The sequence below is a fragment of the Ailuropoda melanoleuca genome, chromosome 3 (assembly GCF_002007445.2).
Source record: "Ailuropoda melanoleuca isolate Jingjing chromosome 3, ASM200744v2, whole genome shotgun sequence".
In the NCBI taxonomy this organism is placed as follows: Eukaryota; Metazoa; Chordata; class Mammalia; order Carnivora; family Ursidae; genus Ailuropoda; species Ailuropoda melanoleuca.
In genome coordinates this window covers 26,358,492-26,377,206 of record NC_048220.1, presented here as the reverse complement: position 1 = coordinate 26,377,206, position 18,715 = coordinate 26,358,492, and the positions used below count along the sequence as shown (strand labels likewise).

At 36.3% G+C, this 18,715-nt stretch overlaps 1 protein-coding gene across 4 annotated transcripts; it reads right to left on the bottom strand.

Annotated features, from left to right (window-relative positions):
• MYOT (myotilin) lies at window positions 1–18,059 on the bottom strand. Of its 4 annotated transcripts, none has more exons than XM_019803239.2 (10): window positions 17,966–18,059; window positions 14,857–15,420; window positions 9,908–10,082; window positions 8,906–9,010; window positions 6,043–6,092; window positions 5,128–5,260; window positions 3,271–3,478; window positions 1,202–1,367; window positions 641–774; window positions 1–456 (listed from the first exon to the last, which is right to left on the bottom strand). In XM_019803239.2, the coding sequence occupies exons 2-10, from the start codon at window positions 15,207–15,209 to the stop codon at window positions 284–286; spliced, it is 1,497 nt and encodes a 498-aa protein (XP_019658798.1). In that variant the 5' UTR covers window positions 15,210–15,420; window positions 17,966–18,059; the 3' UTR covers window positions 1–283. The 4 variants fall into 4 exon arrangements, with proteins under 4 accessions (XP_019658798.1, XP_011227567.1, XP_034511952.1 ...); XM_011229265.3 differs by having other exon boundaries at window positions 6,043–6,089; window positions 17,966–18,046; XM_034656061.1 differs by having other exon boundaries at window positions 15,336–15,420; window positions 17,966–17,974.
• Window positions 18,060–18,715: the final 656 nt, after the last annotated feature.

Genomic DNA, 18,715 nt, shown 5'->3' with positions numbered 1-18,715 from the left:
ATATCCTGTAATTGTTAAATGTGTATGACTTAAATGTTAAAATCTCACATTTTAAGATAGTGTTCTACAATTACAAACCCATATGCTCAGATTTTCCACGGGCTTTGCAAACCAGAGAAGAAGAATGTGTAAGAGTCAAAGGATAAATATTATAAATATATATTAGTTATATTACCTAATTAAAGCCATAATCTGTTAATACAGCTCTGGATTTACTTTAAAAATTTAATTGAATATAATACTAATAATCTAGTTGTTGTGTTTTCCAATGTTGGTAACCTCATTAAAGTTCTTCACTTTCATAAAGTCCAGATTGAGCTGCCAGACGCTGAAATTCTCCTTCAGGGTTAAAAGCTTGTTTCACATCCAGACCTTTACCATTAAGTGCTAAATACTTGCTGAAAGTTGGTCGAACACGTAACCGCTTAGGAGCTGGAAGAGTTTGGTTTTGACGAACTGAAATAGATCAAAAAGAGGTTAATTCAGAAAACCTGTTCTAAACAAATGCGTTGCCCTAGGTATTCAGTATCAGACAGAAACAGAAAAAAAAGTCAGAATTGATTAATTTTATATTCTGCTGGGATTTGTGTTTCTTACTAAATCTTTCTGATTAAGTCGTTCGGTTGATAGCGTGACATACCTGTAACATCTAATCTTGTGTTACATGTGGTCACTCCAGCTTCATTAACTGCAGACACAGTATACCACCCAGCATCTTTCTTGTTTACATCTTTTATCAGTAAAGTAACTCTTCCAGAGTTATCATGATATAAACTGAAAAGAAACAATAATAAAAGAATGCAATGTAGTTATTAATTTTCCTGTGAAAGTTTATTTATGATGCCTCTGACCCAGAGGGTTAGACTGTAAGAAAACGAAGCATTTGGAAATTCTGAGAATGTACCTAGTCAATGCCAAATAGCTATTGGTTTTATTGTGTTTAATTCCCCCCCCTTAATTTCATTTGTGTCATCATTTCCTTGAGCCATCTTTCTTTATTGTTAGTAAAAAGGTAAATCCTAGCTTTATGCCTTAAATTTTTGATTAGTGGAATCGGGGTTAATGAGGTTTATTGTATTTCTGTACATGTTTTAAAAACTAGCCGAAGTGAGATTACAAACGCATGCCATTTGTAATGCATTTCAAGTACAGCTGGATTCATCCAAATAAACTAAGTCATGTCTAAGAATACTTATCCTACCTTATTCGATCAGTGTTGAATTGTACCATTTCATTATTTCTTTTCCAGAAAAGCTTTGGTGGAGGTACAGCTGAGATTTGGCACTCTAGCTTCACTGAGTCTCCCTCAAAAACTTTTTTGCTCTGTGGTTTGTAGATAAACATTGGTGCTCTTCTATGTTCTTTTGCTACATATTAATAAAAAATTCAAGTATTTGAAATATTATAAAAAGAAAATAAGTCAAACCAAGGTATTATGAAATTCGTATGTTGATACAAAAGTTTTAAAAAACACTAACTCAAGAAGATCGGAAACTTTATCTTTAGCATTAGAACATACGGCAGTACTCTTGTATTATACCAATTTGAGTTCGAAAACAGGAATGTAATGTTGCGTTGAATTTATAGTCATGTTTCATTCAAAGAATTTAAGTTACATTCTCATTTATGTCTCTTCAATAAGGAGGCATCATGAGTGGTGGCGAGACTAGACAGCTTAGGTTCAAATTCTCTATTTGCCCCACCAGCCATGCCAAATTGGGAAAATTTTGTTTAGTTCTCTGAGGCTCAGTTTTATCTATTGTAAAATAGATAAATAGAAAATCCATTATAAAATAAATACAGGTAATAGTGACTGCTCTGTCTACCACTAGTACTCAAAACTACTGTGAGGATCAGCTGAGATAATGAATGAAGAAGCATTTTGTAAACTGTAAAATAGTATACAAATATCTATAATTGTTATGTCATTTCTTTAATTACCTGAAGGAAAAGAGGGAATGATATACTACTGTAACCCTAGCTTTTCTGAAGGAGAAATGAAATTGGACAGATACCTGCCAAGGCCTCTTTTAGCTCTAATATTATAGTATTTCTGGAGCTATTGGCACAAAAATACTTGCCCTAAACTTAATCACCTGAATTGGATTTTTTTTGATTCCCAGATCACTACTTTTCCTCTTAGATTGAGGCCCATTATTATAGAATAATCTTAAAGATTTTTCACTGATCTGAGTAGAATGCAAGCTCAAGGAAATTGTCTGTCTTTTAACTTAATCAAAATTTTATATAATCAACAGTGAATTGTAGCCAGGTGTCTTTTTTGCATTTTACTATGGCTTAAACCATTACAAATGTAATATATATTTAAAGCACTTAAATTGTAATATTTTAAAACAGTACATAAGTTTTATAAGAAACTGCCTTACTGAAGACAAATTTGAGACATGAGTTTAGCTATACCTGTTTTCTAAGGAAGTAGGCATGTTTTTGTTATGATTAGAGAGTGGTTTGTAGTAAAAAGAACATAGTCTAAGGCTAAAAGTTATTATTTATTCCTTAATTTTAAATTATGTTTAAGCATGACGATTCTGTAAAAATAAGAATCAGATTATTTTGGATATAGACCAGAGAAATGATTAGACTAATGTTTTCCACTTTAAGATCCTTCAGTTACATCTAGAAATGCTTATATAGTTTACCCTTGAACAATGCGGGATGTTGGAGCACCCCCACCCCACCACATGCAGTCAAAAATCTGTATGAAACTTTGACTCCCCAAAAACTCAACTACTAATAGCATATTCTTGACTGGAAGCTTCACCGATAATATAAACAGTCAATTAACACACAGTTTGTATGTTACATGTATTATATGCTGTATTCTTAAAGTGAAGTAAACCAGAAAAAAGAATATATTATTTAAAACATCATAAGGAAGTGAAAATAATGTACAGTAGTGTGTTGTAAAAAATCTGCATGCAAGTAGACATGTGGTGTTCAGACCCTTGTTCAAGGGTCACCTATACTGCCTTATTTGTTTTGTCCAAAATTGTACCAGTTCTTTATTTCTTTTCCTGAAAAGCTTTGGTTGTAGGTCTGTCCTTGAAGTTTCATGGAGTTTCCCCTCAAAAATGCTCCTCCCCTTCTCCCCCACCACGCTGTGACTTTTAGGTAAAAATTGGCATTCTCCTGGGTTGTGTAGACATTAACCTTAAATATGAAATCATCTGGGCTTTTCTTTTTTAACACTTGCTTTTAAAAATGCTGCTGGATATTAAGGAACTCTTGAGGATCTCTTTGAAGGCTTACCCAGGACATCCAACTGCACAGTAAAGGTGGCTTCTCCTGCTCTGTTCTTGGCAACACACACATAAGCACCAGCATCTGAAGTTCTGACCACTTCAAAGATGAGTGAATGAAAACCCTTTTCAGACACTATCATTTTGTGAAACTCATCTGATTGAACTGGTCTTCCATTCAGATACCATGACACATCAGGAGCTGGCAGTCCGCTTACCTGGAAAGGAAAACACGAGAAGGAGATGACAGAATTTTAAATTATATCATCACTGGAACGTATTTGTCTATTTACAAATTTTAATAATTCCAGTATCTGAGTGGATTTGTGATTCAAAATGCAAAGGAAGAGCTTAAAAAGGTATTTGGTTTCAACAGTTTTTTAACAAAAACAGTGGAAATTAAAACTTTTTTTTTTTTTTTAAAGATTTATTTATTTATTCGACAGAGATAGAGACAGCCAGTGAGAGAGGGAACACAAAGCAGGGGGAGTGGGAGAGGAAGAAGCAGGCTCATAGCGGAGGAGCCTGACGTGGGGCTCGATCCCATAACGCCGGGATCACGCCCTGAGCCGAAGGCAGACGCTCAACCGCTGTGCCACCCAGGTGCCCCGGAAATTAAAACTTTCTATTAAAGATTTTATTTATTTATTAGAGAGAGAGCATGAGCAGGGGGAAGGGCAGAGGCAGAGGGACCAGCAGACTTCCCACTGAGCAGGGAGCCCGATGCGAGGCTTGATCTCAGGGCCCTGGAATCATGATCTGAGCCGAAGGCAGACGCTTAGCCAACTGAGTCACCCAGGCACCCCAGCAATTAAAACTTTTGAAATTAATATTTTCAGACTACCTCAAGCCTCATCTAACCCTTTTGTATGTAACCTCACGCTCCTTAAGATCTCTCAACTACTTTATTTGGAACATTAATTAATGTTATTTAGGACTCCACAAGAAATATGAAGTCCTGTGGCTTTTTTCAATAATGGTGACTGCAAATGAAGTCCCAGAGGGATATAACATGTGATGACTGGTGATCTAATGAGTGACTTTACCAAAGCAGAGTGCTCCTGAACTGTAACTCTACTGTTTAAATGCCAGCTTGTTAAGTGTTTTTCTATAAATATTAACAGTTAAATCCATATACTTTCATCCATAAGGAATCCAGAAAAACATTGTATAAGAAAAGGTTTCCAAAACGAGGATAATAAAAATGTAGGTCTTTCTAAAGATCTCTTCTAGCTTGAAGAACTTTTCTAGGCCAAGCGAGCAGGTTGGCTTGAATTTCTTAATGGAGAAGAATTAAAGAGGCATTTTGCTTTAGAGATCCTATTGTTTTGGTAGCTTCACTTAATGTATTTATTAGGAGGTAGGCACTATTGTGAGTACCTTATGCCTGTTTACTTGGTTAATCCTCATAACAACTTTATAAGGTAGGTACATTTGTTACTCCATTTTCCAGATGAGACAAAAAGCAGAGGTTAAGTACCTTATCTAAGGTTATACAGCTGGATGGTGGCAGAGCCAGGATTCAAACCCAGGTAAGCTTAGCTCCAGAATTTTTGTTCTTATCCACTATACACGTTGCTTGTTAAGGTGTACAGCAAGTTATTTATTTATTTATTTTGTTAGAGGGGCAGGGAGGGGCAGAGGGGAAGAGAGACTATTAAATAGGCTCCATGCCCAGTGCAGAGCATGACATGGGGCTTAGTCTCACAACCCTGAGATCACAACCTGAGCCGAAATCAAAAGTTGGACACTTAACCAACTGAGCCACCCAGGTGCCCCAGGTGTGTAGCAAGTGATGAAGAGGAAGAGGACATGTTTCAAAACATAGTATCTTGTTAATTTTCCTCCAAAATTTTTGAGCTCTTACTTTGAAATCCATTCTGCAGAATCTTCCTTCTTCAATTGACATGTTTTCTGGCACTTGAATGAAACGAGGTGGGTAAAATTTCTCCTGGATTGCATCCTGTTCATTCAAAGTTCCCCTTGAAGATGATCTACTTCTACAAAAATATTTTAATAATCACTCTGCAGGAAGGTTGTCATTGTTCTTCCTTTTACACAAATGTAGTTAAGCCGTTGTATTGGAACCCCCAGAGTCTATACTGTTTTATGTGTTAGTGTAATAACAGTAGAGAGAGGCCTTAGGACATGGCATATTTAATGACTATTAGAAATGGTAGCAACTTAAAAACATCTGGTACAAATTACACATCTTGTGTCTTTTGTACAGTGCTATAAATTGATGAAGAAAGTGATTAAAATGCAGAATACCCCATGGACAGTTCTTACCATGTGCAATGATTTAGTAATTGGAATTGGGTTTCAATTATCATGAAAAAGTTGCTTAATATGGACATGTGGTCCTGGCTTATTTGACCAAAACATATAAAAAACTGCATTTGAGATAGTTCTGATAATTAACAGATAAAAATTTTGATCACCCTCTCAGACATTAGAAAATTCACATTGTTTTTTATAATAGGTGTAGGAGGCTTGAAAGCTTTATAAATATTACATTTTTTTTTAAAGATTTTATTTATTTATTCGACAGAGATAGAGACAGCCAGCGAGAGAGGGAACACAAGCAGGGGGAGTGGGAGAGGAAGAAGCAGGCTCACAGCAGAAGAGCCTGACGTGGGGCTCGATCCCACAATGCCGGGATCACGCCCTGAGCCGAAGGCAGACGCTTAACCGCTGTGCCACCCAGGCGCCCCTAAATATTACATTTTTAAGCTGAAAATATTTTTGGTAGCGAAGTAAATGAGAAATTTTTTTTTTTTACCTTACTTGTGATGTAGGAACTTGCAGTCGTGCATGTTCTGAGTTGTGCTGCTTGAAATTAAAGTGAGAATGTTAATGTGGTTGTTAGCTTGAAATGAAGCAGAATTAAGTAGTCGAAGTTGAACGTTTCTTTATTGACTGTATATGTGCAGTCATGGTTAATTCTATATACAGTTGATCCTTGAACAACACTGGTTTGAACTGCACAGGTTCACTTATATGTGAGTTTTTTTTAAAGGTAAATACTTTAAATATATTTTCTCACCATCTTTTTCCTCTAGATTATTTTAAGAATATAGTATGTAATACATGTAGTGTCCAAAATATGTGCTGATCAGTTATTGGTAAGGCTTCTGGTCAACGGTAGGCTAATAGTTAAGTCGTCGGGGAGTCAGAAGTTATATGTGAAGTTGAACTATATAGGGGTCTTAGCACCCCTCACTCCTGGGTTGTTCAAGGGTTAACTGTTTTAAGCAACTAAAATAGAATGCACTCACCTTCTAATACTTTAGCAAGAAATCCCCAGAATTAATAGGACTATTCAACAGGTATTTTATATAAAAATTAGCCTTAGAATTCCTGGTGGTTCATTTTTCATATGACTATTTTACAACAAAGGGTGATGTGTCCGCCTGGTGTATTTGAAATGGGAACACATAGTACAGATTGTCCTTTAGTAAAACAGGAATAGACATGAAGTCACTTGTGTTGGCAGTTGATACAGGGTATTCTGCCCACTGCTGAAAAGTGCATCAACAGCAATGAACACATATTAGGCTGGAAAATACTTCTCTTTTTACCTCATGGCACAAAATCTTGGTGGACACCATGGAAGATATGTGTACAGCTATGAGAATGTTTGAAAAAACAACATTAATTACTTCCTGCTTAACAAAGGTATATTTAAGCAAACATCTTTTAGGATTTATATTTGAGCACCAGAAAATTATTTCCATTTGAGAATAAAACCAGAAATCAATGGAAATCATAATTAATTAACTGATCAAAGCTTAGTGCTTATTTTATGTGTTTTACTGTGTTTGGCACAGTAGTGGAGACTAGTGAAAAATATATCCATATCCAAATATCTGGAAAACATCTATATAGCAGTGCAGCAAATCTGAGTACAAATTTATTTTGGTGTGAATATGTTTAATATATTTGGTCATTTTATTTTTTTTTTATTTTTTTAAAAGATTTTATTTATTTATTCGACAGAGATAGAGACAGCCAGCGAGAGAGGAAACACAAGTAGGGGGAGTGGGAGAGGAGGAAGCAGGCTCATAGCGGAAGAGCCTGATGTGGGGCTCGATCCCATAACGCCGGGATCACGCCCTGAGCTGAAGGCAGACGCTTAACCGCTGTGCCACCCAGGCGCCCCATATTTGGTCATTTTAAAATTCTTACAACTCTAACAATTTTTTGGCCAGTCTTAAGGTTCTCTAAGCAACATGTCAAAAAAAAATTATCAAATCAACTAAGTTTTTGGTAAAAAATAAAAATAATCTGATTAAACCCAAAATAACCAAATTAAGTTTTTAGTGTTTCCTATAGTAGTGGTGTATGTATATATTCATATTCAGAGGTGTAACATTTCAGTTTTATGTACCCTGATGACATTTTGGATTATTAGAGTTTTTGAAGCATACAAAAAAAACCCCTAAGACTTATCTTTTCTGATTTCATAATGGTATGTTTTGCTGGTACCATCCCCTTCATTTTAATGTTTTTAAAGAATGAATAAGAAAAATGATAGATCCTTGCCCTCCAAATCATTCACTGAATTTATAACACAAGCCATCAATATAACATTGTTTTGAGTTACTCCTACTAATAGAGATAGTTTCACATCATCTTGCTGTAATCTGTACCAGTCCAGAGCCCAACACACAGTAGGTGCTCCATATAAAATATTTAATTGGATGAATATATGAACTGTTGAGTAGCCAAAGAGACAGTCAAATTCTGTTTTAATTTTCTAATTAGTTGCACTGTTAGATCCTGCTCCATCCTTTTTAGTAGTTGCATTTAATAGAAACAAAAATCCTTTTTTCAGTTTCCTGTGCTTAGGAGCTTGGAGTTCTTGGGTGCCCAGTTTCATCCCTTTGGCTTTCCGTTTCTTTAGGAATTTTTGACAAGAAATGAGAGGTAGCTACAGAAGGAGGACAGCTGTAAAGTTCAGTCTGTTTGTTCACCTCTGTGTTTCTCTTCAGGGTTAAGTTTACTTGTTAGAATGAAATTGATCGGAAACAAGCCTGTGGGATATTCACTTTATGCCTTCCATAAAGTTTATCTGTTCTTGGAAAGGGTCCTTTTGTTAATGTTAGACCATTACTCAAGGCTTTTTTTTTTTTTTTTAATTGTTCCTTGTTTTGTTTTAAGTAAGCATTTTTGAATACAGAAACAAAGGGAATTGGATATTTCATTAGTTCCACAATTGTATTTTAAAACATTGAAATGATTAATAGCTTATGGGAAAAGGTTATAATTACTTTGGCTCAGAGTTTTAACTTCTGTCCTATTAAAGATTTACAACTCATAAATTCTCTATCCCTGCTGACATTGGAAAAAGAGTTGTAGGTGTAACAGACCCCTAAATGTCCAGATGAAAAGCGACACTGTTAGCCTTCTGGTGTTTTGTCTTTGTGACATTTCATATGCTGATATTAGTACACCAGAAAATGGGGTAAGATTTTAAGTTTCTCTCTATTTTAGCTCATCGTGGCCTCTCCTTTTTATACCTAATGGAGCATGGAAGTGATTGACTTTTGCTTCAAGCTGTATTTATGAGGATTTGGAAAAACACATTTATAAATCACATGAAAGAAAACTACTCCATTTAGGTAAAGATTATTATAATTTACCTGTGGTGAGTCTTGTGCCTCGCTGTCGTTTTGAGCTTGAAGCACAGCAGCTGCGTTCTGTGGTCCTAGCAATCTGCGAGCCATCTTCTCCTCATATGTTAGCCGCTTTAAAGCAATCATTAAGGAGACAGCAATGAGATTTAATAAAAGTTGTGAGTGTACCTTTACCTTAAAACCACAAAATTATACCAAAGAAGTATGGTTCTGTCTATTGAATTACAGATATATACTATGTTTTAAAACTTCGTTTTCATTCAAAGCATTTCCCTTTCATCCTAGTGCCACTTCCCTCATCTGTTTTCCTCTTGCTCCTGGGAACGGCAGGCTAATCACCCTTAAGTAAGGATATCCCAAGTAAGGGGAAATTCTTCACCTTCCTTTCTGTTCTGCATGTTCTCATTGGCTCCATTTTTGAATATAGTACTGCATAGTCTGACATGGAGAAATAACTTTTATTAAATGAACACTGAATACCAGATTTAATTTCTGGTTGAAAGCAGTGCAACCGGTATGTTAAATGTATTTGGATTTAAGGCATTTAATGCTGTTGCAGAGATAAGTGACTAATATAGTGGGTACAGAAGAGTTATCTCATAAATCTCATAGCTATGTGTCCATCAGTAGTATATACCAAAGTATGTGAAGAAGTTGACTGAGAATATTCCCTATTGGTTATTTGGTCATTAAACATATTTTATGAGGAGTAATGCTTAAAACAAAATTTTCATTAAATCATTCAGATTTCTTTTTCTTTTCTTGCTTCATTTTTTTACATGGTTTTACATTCTTTACTTCTTTTGTGTCATTCTTTTACTGCTGAAAACCAAGAGGTGTTTTCATGCATAGTATGTGGTATTGGATCCAAATAGTCCCTCTTTTTAGATAATCTTGTCCCTTGCAGATTATATGGACATAGATCTGTGAGACAGAAAGAACTTTCTTATCTGAGATTAGATTGTGTAGTTTAATTGGCTTTTTGTGCAAAATAGACATTTTGCTTACTTGATTTCCATTATGAAGAAGGCTATCCTTGCATTTTAGCTTTCTCTCCAAATCTTGAATCAGAGCTTCTTTTGATCCTTGTATTTCATGGTCAGGAGTCCTTGGGGCAGGCTTAGCATTTGCGCTTTGGGATGGTTTAGCATTTACAGGTTGGCTAAATGAGGGTTGTTGATAGCTTTAAAAAGAAAAAAGTTTTTTTAAAAAGTTTTTATTTATTTAAGTAGTCTCTACACCCAATGTGGGGCTTGAACTCAGGACCCTGAAATCAAGAGTCACATGATCTTCTGACTCACCCGGCCAGGCATCCCAGAAAAAAGATTTTTAAAAAAGATCCTCAGAGAAGGATGTAGTACTATGAATTGACCTCATTTTGTCAGTCACCTTTAGATAGGTTGAATCTACCACTTAGTAATATCAGTATTATTAAAAATACCAATTTCCTAATAATAGTCAAGAGGGATTTAATAAGAATGGTTACCAGGGGCACCTGGGTGGCACAGCGGTTAGGCGTCTGCCTTCGGCTCAGGGCGTGATCCCGGCGTTATGGGATCGAGCCCCACATCAGGCTCCTCTGCTGTGAGCCTGCTTCTTCCTCTCTCACTTCCCCTGCTTGTGTTCCCTCTCTCGCTGGCTGTCTCTATCTCTGTCAAATAAATAAACAAAATCTTTAAAAAAAAAAAAAAAAGAATGGTTACCAGCTTTTTTTTTTTTTTTTTTTAAGTCTTAGCAAATTAAAATTTAGTGGCTGGAGGAACAAATTAGATTAGGCATAAGGAGGATGTCCTTCCTCGAAGATCTTCCCTAAAGAAGTGAGTGAGAGTATAAGTCTAGTTACTGGCAGCTTGAGAGTTCTTCCAGTCTTATTTTTTTTTTTTTAAGATTTTATTTAGTTAGTTGACAGAGACAGCGAGCGAGAGAGGGAACACAAGCAGGGGGAGTGGGAGAGGAAGAAGCAGGCTCATAGCAGAGAAGCCTGATGTGGGGCTCGATCCCATAGCGCCGGGATCACGTCCTGAGCCTAAGGCAGACGCTTGACGACTGCGCCACCCAGGCACCCCAAGAGAGTTCTTCCAGTCTTAAAATTGAATTTGGTAAGTTTCTTTTATGGGTGGATACTGTTCTCAGCTCCCTGTGATCTCATGTTGATAGTGCGAAATTGGTGGTGATGGGAGTATGTACACCAGGGGAGTTGGTAAATACCACAAATCCTAGCTCCTTTCTCCAGAGCTGATTGCTAAACATTTGCCAATGTAACCACTGGTATTTAGTGGATATTCTGTTGCTTTGAATGGAGTGTACAGTTGTCGTAGTCTGGCTTTCCTTTTAATTTCCAGTTCCTTTTAATTTCCTGTTTTATACAATTCAAGTGTGGTACTATGTAACAAATAGCTTTTACAGTAACATGGTTTCTTTAACATTGCTGAAGTGATTTTTAGAGAAAGAAAGGAATGATTAGAAGAGGAAGGAGGAAGAAATGTAATCTGAGCACAAAGAGGGTTTTGGGGAAAAAAGAAAACAAATTTGAATAGCAGTTGAAAAGTTTGGTTTAAATCTGTATTTCAAGTTCTGATCCTAAATTTTATCTTGAAAAATGCTCTTACCCCTCCCCGAGTTCCCCTGTTGATTGTGACGGAGTGCAGGCTTAGTATTTAGGGATTCCTGTATTATTACATTTGTTAGGGAACTCACACTTCCACAGTTGTTTGTTCATATTTCGCCTAGTTTGTTCATTAAAGGGCCCTGCAGGTGTGTGCTTATATCTGTGTAATGCAGGGTAACTGGTCACTGCCCTTAGTGAATATTTTAGCATTATCATGATAAACATTCTCCACTTACCATTATGAGGCAGCCTAGATCTCTTTTCCAACTTGTTCCTATTCGGATATTCTCAAGGGTCATTAAAAGAACTTATAAGCTAAGTGGAAATGTATCTCTCCTGAGAGGAGCCAGAGTTTGAATTCTTGCAGGCTTTGGGGACTTGGTTAGTAATCTCTAGGTTGTAAACATTCTGAAGTAAAAAGGATGGCTTATTACTTACCATTGTAATATTTATTTTCACTAACATGGAGTTTTGGTATAGGCATTACTCTATTAGCTGAATGAATGGGTTTTTAATTGTATTCAAGATGCTTTGTATTGCAAGTTGATAGTATACATTTCTCTTCCTTACATTTCAGGTCTTCAGGGTTGTCTAAATTAATGCGTAACTGAAGCCTGATTTGTTAAGTAAATAGCCAGACCAAGTGTTTAAAGAAATAGTGAGTTGTTTGTGTGGTTTTTTTTTTTTTTTTTTTAAAGGTTGAATTCTCATGTCAAAGTGGTAAAATTCCTTTGGTCTTATAGATCTATTATTCTAACTATATGAAGTTATAATAACCTATTTTTTTAAGATTTTATTTTTCATTTTATTCGTTTTAGAGGGAGAGAGTGAGCGAGGGGAGGGACAGAGGGAGGAGGGAAGGGGAGAGAATCTCAAGCCGACTCTGTACTGAGTGTGGAACCTGATGTGGGGCTGGATCTCATGACCCTGAGATCATGACCTGAGCCAAAACCAAGAGTTGGGCGTTTAACCAACTAAGCCACTCAGGCACTCCAAAGCCTGTTTTTTGTTTTTTTTTAATGTTAGCCTACCATCTTTATAAAAGTCACATGTTTGTTAAAGTGAATTAGAATTAAATAATTTTGTTTTTAGACTGTCATAGTATAACGCAGTGTATTTGAGAAATCCTGAAGGATTATCAAAACCAAGCCTGAGAATCACTGATGTGTATGTGACCTAGTCAATTTATTCACTGAATTCCCCTCTCAGTTTAGATGGCCTGAGTGTTAAGACTAGATATGTGCTCATTTTTATAAACTAATATTATTCTTGCACGCTGCTTTATAGGTCTTTTTCCCCCTATCATTAATCAGCCAAATCCTTAATTTTGTTATAAATCATAAAACTGAATCACTGAGCAGGTAAGGCACACATGCTCAGTGTCACACAGCAGGCTTTTTGAATGGAATAATTAGAATTAGAGTTCTCAATATCCCGTCTGTGATTTGATCAACTGAATAAAATGTTTGCTTAAGGGTTTCCTACTGATGAAAAGCTAAATAAAGCTTTCAGAGCAATCTAGGTCAGAATCCAAGGGATTATTTTCGAGCGCAGGGCAAACTTAAGCCCACCATAACAATGAGGGAGCTGTGCACAAATGTTCAAAGGGCCAGAGCTTTCCACCCTGTGCAGCTGGACACCGAATGGGTATCAAGTGGCTGTGGGAAGATTAAAAGAGTTATCTGTGGTTGCTGCAAATGGAACAGCTAAAGCTGTATCTTTGATCTCTGGTTTGGGGACCTCCTATACTTATTTCTTATACTCTCCATTTTTGCCTTTTTCTCTTAGTTCTGTGCACAGAGCCAGGAATGTGGTTGAGGTTCTTTAATATTTATTTGTGGCTTTCTTTTCTGGGCAGATATTTGGAATAAGGTTGAAAGACTAAGAAAAATAGTATAGTAAGAAAAGGTTATTTTATTTTACTGACTATTTTTTTTTCTTGGCTTAGGGCCCCCAGAAAAGGTTATTTTGGATTTAAAAGTGCTCATATAGGAAATCTGAAAATAATGGAAAGCTAGATGGAAAATGATCATGGTAAAATGTAACAAGAAAAATCTATAATGTGTGATAATGGGTATAATGGGAATTTTGGAGGGAAGAGTAAGAGGGCTCTTAATTCTTAAAGGCATCTTTAAAAAATATTAGGTCAGACTTATGAATGCCGTTTTTTTAGGTGAAAAATAGTTGATATCAGCCATTTCAAATGATTCAACCTAGTATATATAGGATTCTAATAAATGTTTTTGGCTTTCTTCATTTTGATTTTTTAAAATGTTGTAAAGTATTCTTTGCAGGTTGGATTACTGTAGTCAGTTCAACTAAGTTTCCAGAGTTGTCACCAACAATAGGAATCTTTAGAAAAATTAGCCTCCAGAGAAGACTGAGAGAAATTATCAAGAATCTCAACAAATCTGTTGATAAGCCTGCAACAAAACATATTCCATCAGACAGTTTTTCAGATGCCTCTGATTTAATTCTCTGGTGTTTTAACCAGCCAACGGATAGGAAAACTGATAGCTCTAGGTTTGCATAAGCACAAAGTATTCAGTTCATGTTTTAAAAAAAGCCCAACCACTGTGTCCTTATTCATATCAGGTTCTCCTAGGATAGTTTTAGGATGTTGAAAGTAGTACATGCTTGCATAAGGCTCCAGGTATTCTTCTCTTTATTTAGACAGAACAATCAGCTGAACCAATTTGGACAAAGTGTGGTTTTAATTACTAAAGGGAAACCTAAGGTCATTTATCTATTCAAGCCTTTCTTCTGATCATAGGAAAATTCATACACTTCAGCATCTGAATCCCAGGTTTTTATTAACCATCCTGCCTCTTTTTTTTTTTTTTAACCAAATGGATAGTCAGGGTCAGAGGGGAAAATGGATAGGAAGAAAAGACTAAGACTGAGAAGACATTTAATAGCCTATGCTTATGTGAGAGGAAATCCTATCTGAGGAAGAGCAGACAGGTGCTCTTCATCTCAGCTGAGCCCAGAACTAGAGCGATTAAATTTAAAGCATGAGGACCTTAACTTAGAACTGGGAGAATAGTTCACTGTTCTTGGGTATGTTGAAATCTTTTTTTGAAGATGGAAAATAATAGGTAAGTAATTGTATGTGGTAATAGGTGATTTGGGTCTGTCTTAGTGTGGACACTAGGGAATGGGTCAGATGATTTCTTACTGCCAGCACCCTGGTTCAAGGTGTTTTAGGAGAATGATGAAAGAGCCCTTGAGGTCGCACTGCCTGTTTGGATAGTAAATAGTGAACAAGGAAGGACATAACCCCCACACTCCTCAGATAAAGCTCACAGTATATGCCGTATATAGTCATAAATATAAAAAATTCACTTACTTGGAGTCCATACTGGAAGGGATTTTACTGCTACTATAATCAGGCTGTGATGGTAATATGGAGCTGAGGAAGCTGGCTGGGGACTGGTTATAGGTGGCTGTAACCCTTTGGCCTGGGTTGGAGCCAGCATGCTGCTGGGCAGAAGCAGGGAAAGCAGAGGACATGGTGATGTGAGAGCTCACTGTTGAGGAAGCAGAAAATCTTTGCTCTGTGCATTGGCGGGGCTGGATGATAATGGAAGACTGTTTGGTCTGGCTAGAGTAGCTGGAGGTTTCCGGTCCAGGAGGCTGCAGTCTGGAGCCACATGGATTTTGGGATTGAAGGAAGTGTTTTGGACGTTCGTAGTTAAACATGCTTAGCTGGTATATGGAAGATGGAGGCAATTTATTACTATAATGATTTGCTCCTGGAAGGGTGGGGTCCTGACTTTGGGGTGGCAAGCCTGGAATCACAGAAGGTCCCAAGGAATCAGAAGCAACCTTGGTCTGCCCCTCCTTGTTGAGATCTTGGGAATACTGTGCTCCTGTTTTTGATGGAGTGGCCTTCTCTTGAAGAATATTGTTCCTTCAAAAGGAGAAAATGATTCCGTTACAATATTTGCATAAAAAACAGTGTTGTTTGTTTAACATCTTTAGGAGCGTATATGCTTTTTTTTTTTTTTTGCCTTTTATGCTTTCAAGGTCACCTTAAGGTGGACCTTTCCTGGCTTCTAGACTGCTTCCTTTATCTCTGTCTTTGTACAAATGACTTTTCTCCTGAGAACAAGAAAAAAGGATTCATTAATGTTTGTTTGCCTCTGGGTAATTCTTAAACCATGCTCAGGGCCTTCAAGATAAAGGAGCAGGAAGTTTGAGTTTGCCTAGTGGTTACTTAGGAAGAGAAATTCTGTGATTTGCTCAGGGTGAAAATTTAATGATTTTAAGATAAGCTTTTGCCCAAAGGGTACAGTTTCATTAATCAGAGAGATTTATTGATTTCAATTATTAGCTGTTAAGTATCTAACATGTCAGCTCCCATTCTATCTGAATTTTTCCTGTTGCTCGTGAAAACTAATGAATAGCCAATAATACACCAGTTAATAAATGTCCTGGTGATCTGTGATGAATGATGTATTGGTAGATCAGGGGGAACACTATGCGTTTTTATAAAGAACATGAACATCTGCATTTACTCCTTCAACCTTTCAGAATTTCATAAAGTAGAGGGAACATGTATAAATCATTGTTGTCAATTTTGAGTGTATTTTTTTACCTTTCAACACACTGTCTCTTTTTCTCTTCTTGATTCCAAATTGACCATAGTACCAAACTAGATGATAATTAAGGAGTGTATATATCTTTCTGTGTGTATGTATGTTACTGACTGTATTCCAGTGCAATATATAAATTTTTCTGTTATTTTTAGATTATACTATCTAGTTTTTGGTGTTGATATTCTCTTAGAGTTTCACTTTTTATTATTTTTCATACATATTTTGACTAATTTTAAAACTGTTTTAGCCTCTCTTACTTTTTCTTTCAAAATGGCAGACAAGGATGTACAGAAGTAAGTAAGGCAATATGAAGCTAGTTATGCCTTGCCAGAAAAGATGGGTGCCGTTTCTCTTACTTAGCTCTGCATTGGTTCTTCTGACTTCCTATTATCCCCATTTTCCTTAGATGAATCTTTTGCCCCTAAAATCAGCCTTGAAGGGTTTTATTTGCCTCCGATTTCTTCCATTAGTATGGTAAATCTAAGCAGAACTATATATAGACATTACACACACAGACTAGCCCTATGAATTGTGACATTGGTTCTGTCTTTATTCAAAATATCGGGTAATTTAGTCCAAAATACATTTAATTTTACATAGTATAAGCCAACTCTGAGATAATGATAAATCAAACTATTAATTGATAAAGTTACCCAAACTGTCATCATCAAAATGAAATCTTATTGTTTAATTTCCTATCCTGAAGTCCGTATCATTTTTAATGAAGAAATTTCAGACCAAATAATTTCATCCCAAGGCTGTTCATGTAGTTCAGAGTTAAAACTAGTAGTTTTAGGAAAGAACAAATGCTACTGAACAGCCAAGAGAAAGATTCTGTTGAAAAAGAACACTTAAAAAGCAATGTATTCCTTAATTTCAAGTTTATGAACACAAGCATGTTCAACTAGAGTGCATTTTAGTAATTAACTATATTAGGCCTTTAAATTGTTGGAGGAAAACATCCAGAAGGAGGCTTTAATTAGATCTCAAAAAAGGACTCTATTTCAGGGCAAGTAGTTTTGTAGTTATGGTCTTATTCATTCCATTGCAGAATTGAATCCAAATTTGGTTCTTAAATTCCTTTTTAGGAAGGCAAATTATTCAGATTCATTTCATATAGCAAGGAATAAACTGTTTAACAAATAGCCAGTAGATGTTTTCCAAAACGTCCCCTCCTTTACATATGTTTTCAAGATATCCAACTATCTTGTACATTTTGGTATCAGCCTATATAGTTAACAATTACTGTTATTTTTCAAAGCTCAATTGAAAATATGTTCTTTCAAAAGTTTCATTGTTCTCATGTCTCAACAAAATTTTATACAGTTGTTCAAATAGAGAACTCTGAAAAGCTTTTCTTCGTGTTTGTAGTTACTGTACAACAATTTAATTCTATAATAGATTCTTTTATATGACAGTATCATTTTATTCCAAATAATGTTAAATAATTTACAAAGATTTTATAAGTAAAATACTATGCAGGTTTCTATTTTAAAAATCTTAACTTTTTTCTTTCTATCTCTAGTATAGCACAGACTTGCACAAAAAACTGATTGAGGATATTTTGAAGCTCTAGGACATCACCACAATTATAATCAGACCAAGTATGCCTTTTCAAGGAAAAATGATGATTTAAGAATATTGACACACAACCATCCTTCCTTGTACCCTTTCTATAATGCCTTCCAGTTTCAGTGGAACGAGTAAGTTACTTTCTTGTCGTATCTTGCTATAATAACATGATGTTGTGACTTTCAGAGTTTTTATGTGAAGATCATCTTTGTACACGTTCCTCTGATTTGGACAAAAAACAAAAACAAAACCCAAAACTGTATCAGAAATAAAGATGGGACTTACCCGTTGTTCCAGAGGGTGCCAGCTGGGTTTAACCCACTATTGAAGGGAAGGAAGAGGCATCCTCTTCCCTCACAGACTAATCTAGTGGCTCTGTGCTTAGTATTATAGCACCACTGACTTTTATCAGCTGCCAAACAGTGACATCTGATGTGCTTGCCTGTCCATCTACCTATGCTGGCATGTCAAAGTAAGAGTCCACAATCTAAACAATATCTCAGATGTCTTAGTGATATTTAAGGAGTAGGATTACATGAGCTTCTCTCGCAGCCCTCTTTATTTTAGATATGAATTTTGACTGTAAGCCTTCACAAGCTCATGCAGGAGGAAGAGCAAAGAGTTGGGAAGTGAAAAAAAGTATAAAGAAAACTCAATTTCTTTATCGTCGTGGGGGCTTGGAATCTTCCTGTTTAAGAAAGGACTAAAAGGGAAACTGTATTCTGAGACTGACGTTCTGTCAAGCAAAAATTCTCCAGATATAAGACCAGTGATTGATGGGTTCCAAACTGATTTGTATTGGATAGTTGTTCATCTGAAAGCTTTTTTTCCCCCCTCCTCTTGCCAGATACAAGTAGGGGTGGAGCAGAGTTCAAGCAGTTTGTTTTAGGAGACAGGGTGTGGTCTCAGCAAAGGCAGGAGAGCAGGGTGATGGTGACGTGTCACTGGGAAGGTGCGGAGATGGAAAAACATGATTTGGTTTCAGAAATTACCAGACAAACAAGCTTCTATACATGTAGGGCTTTATACTGTCAA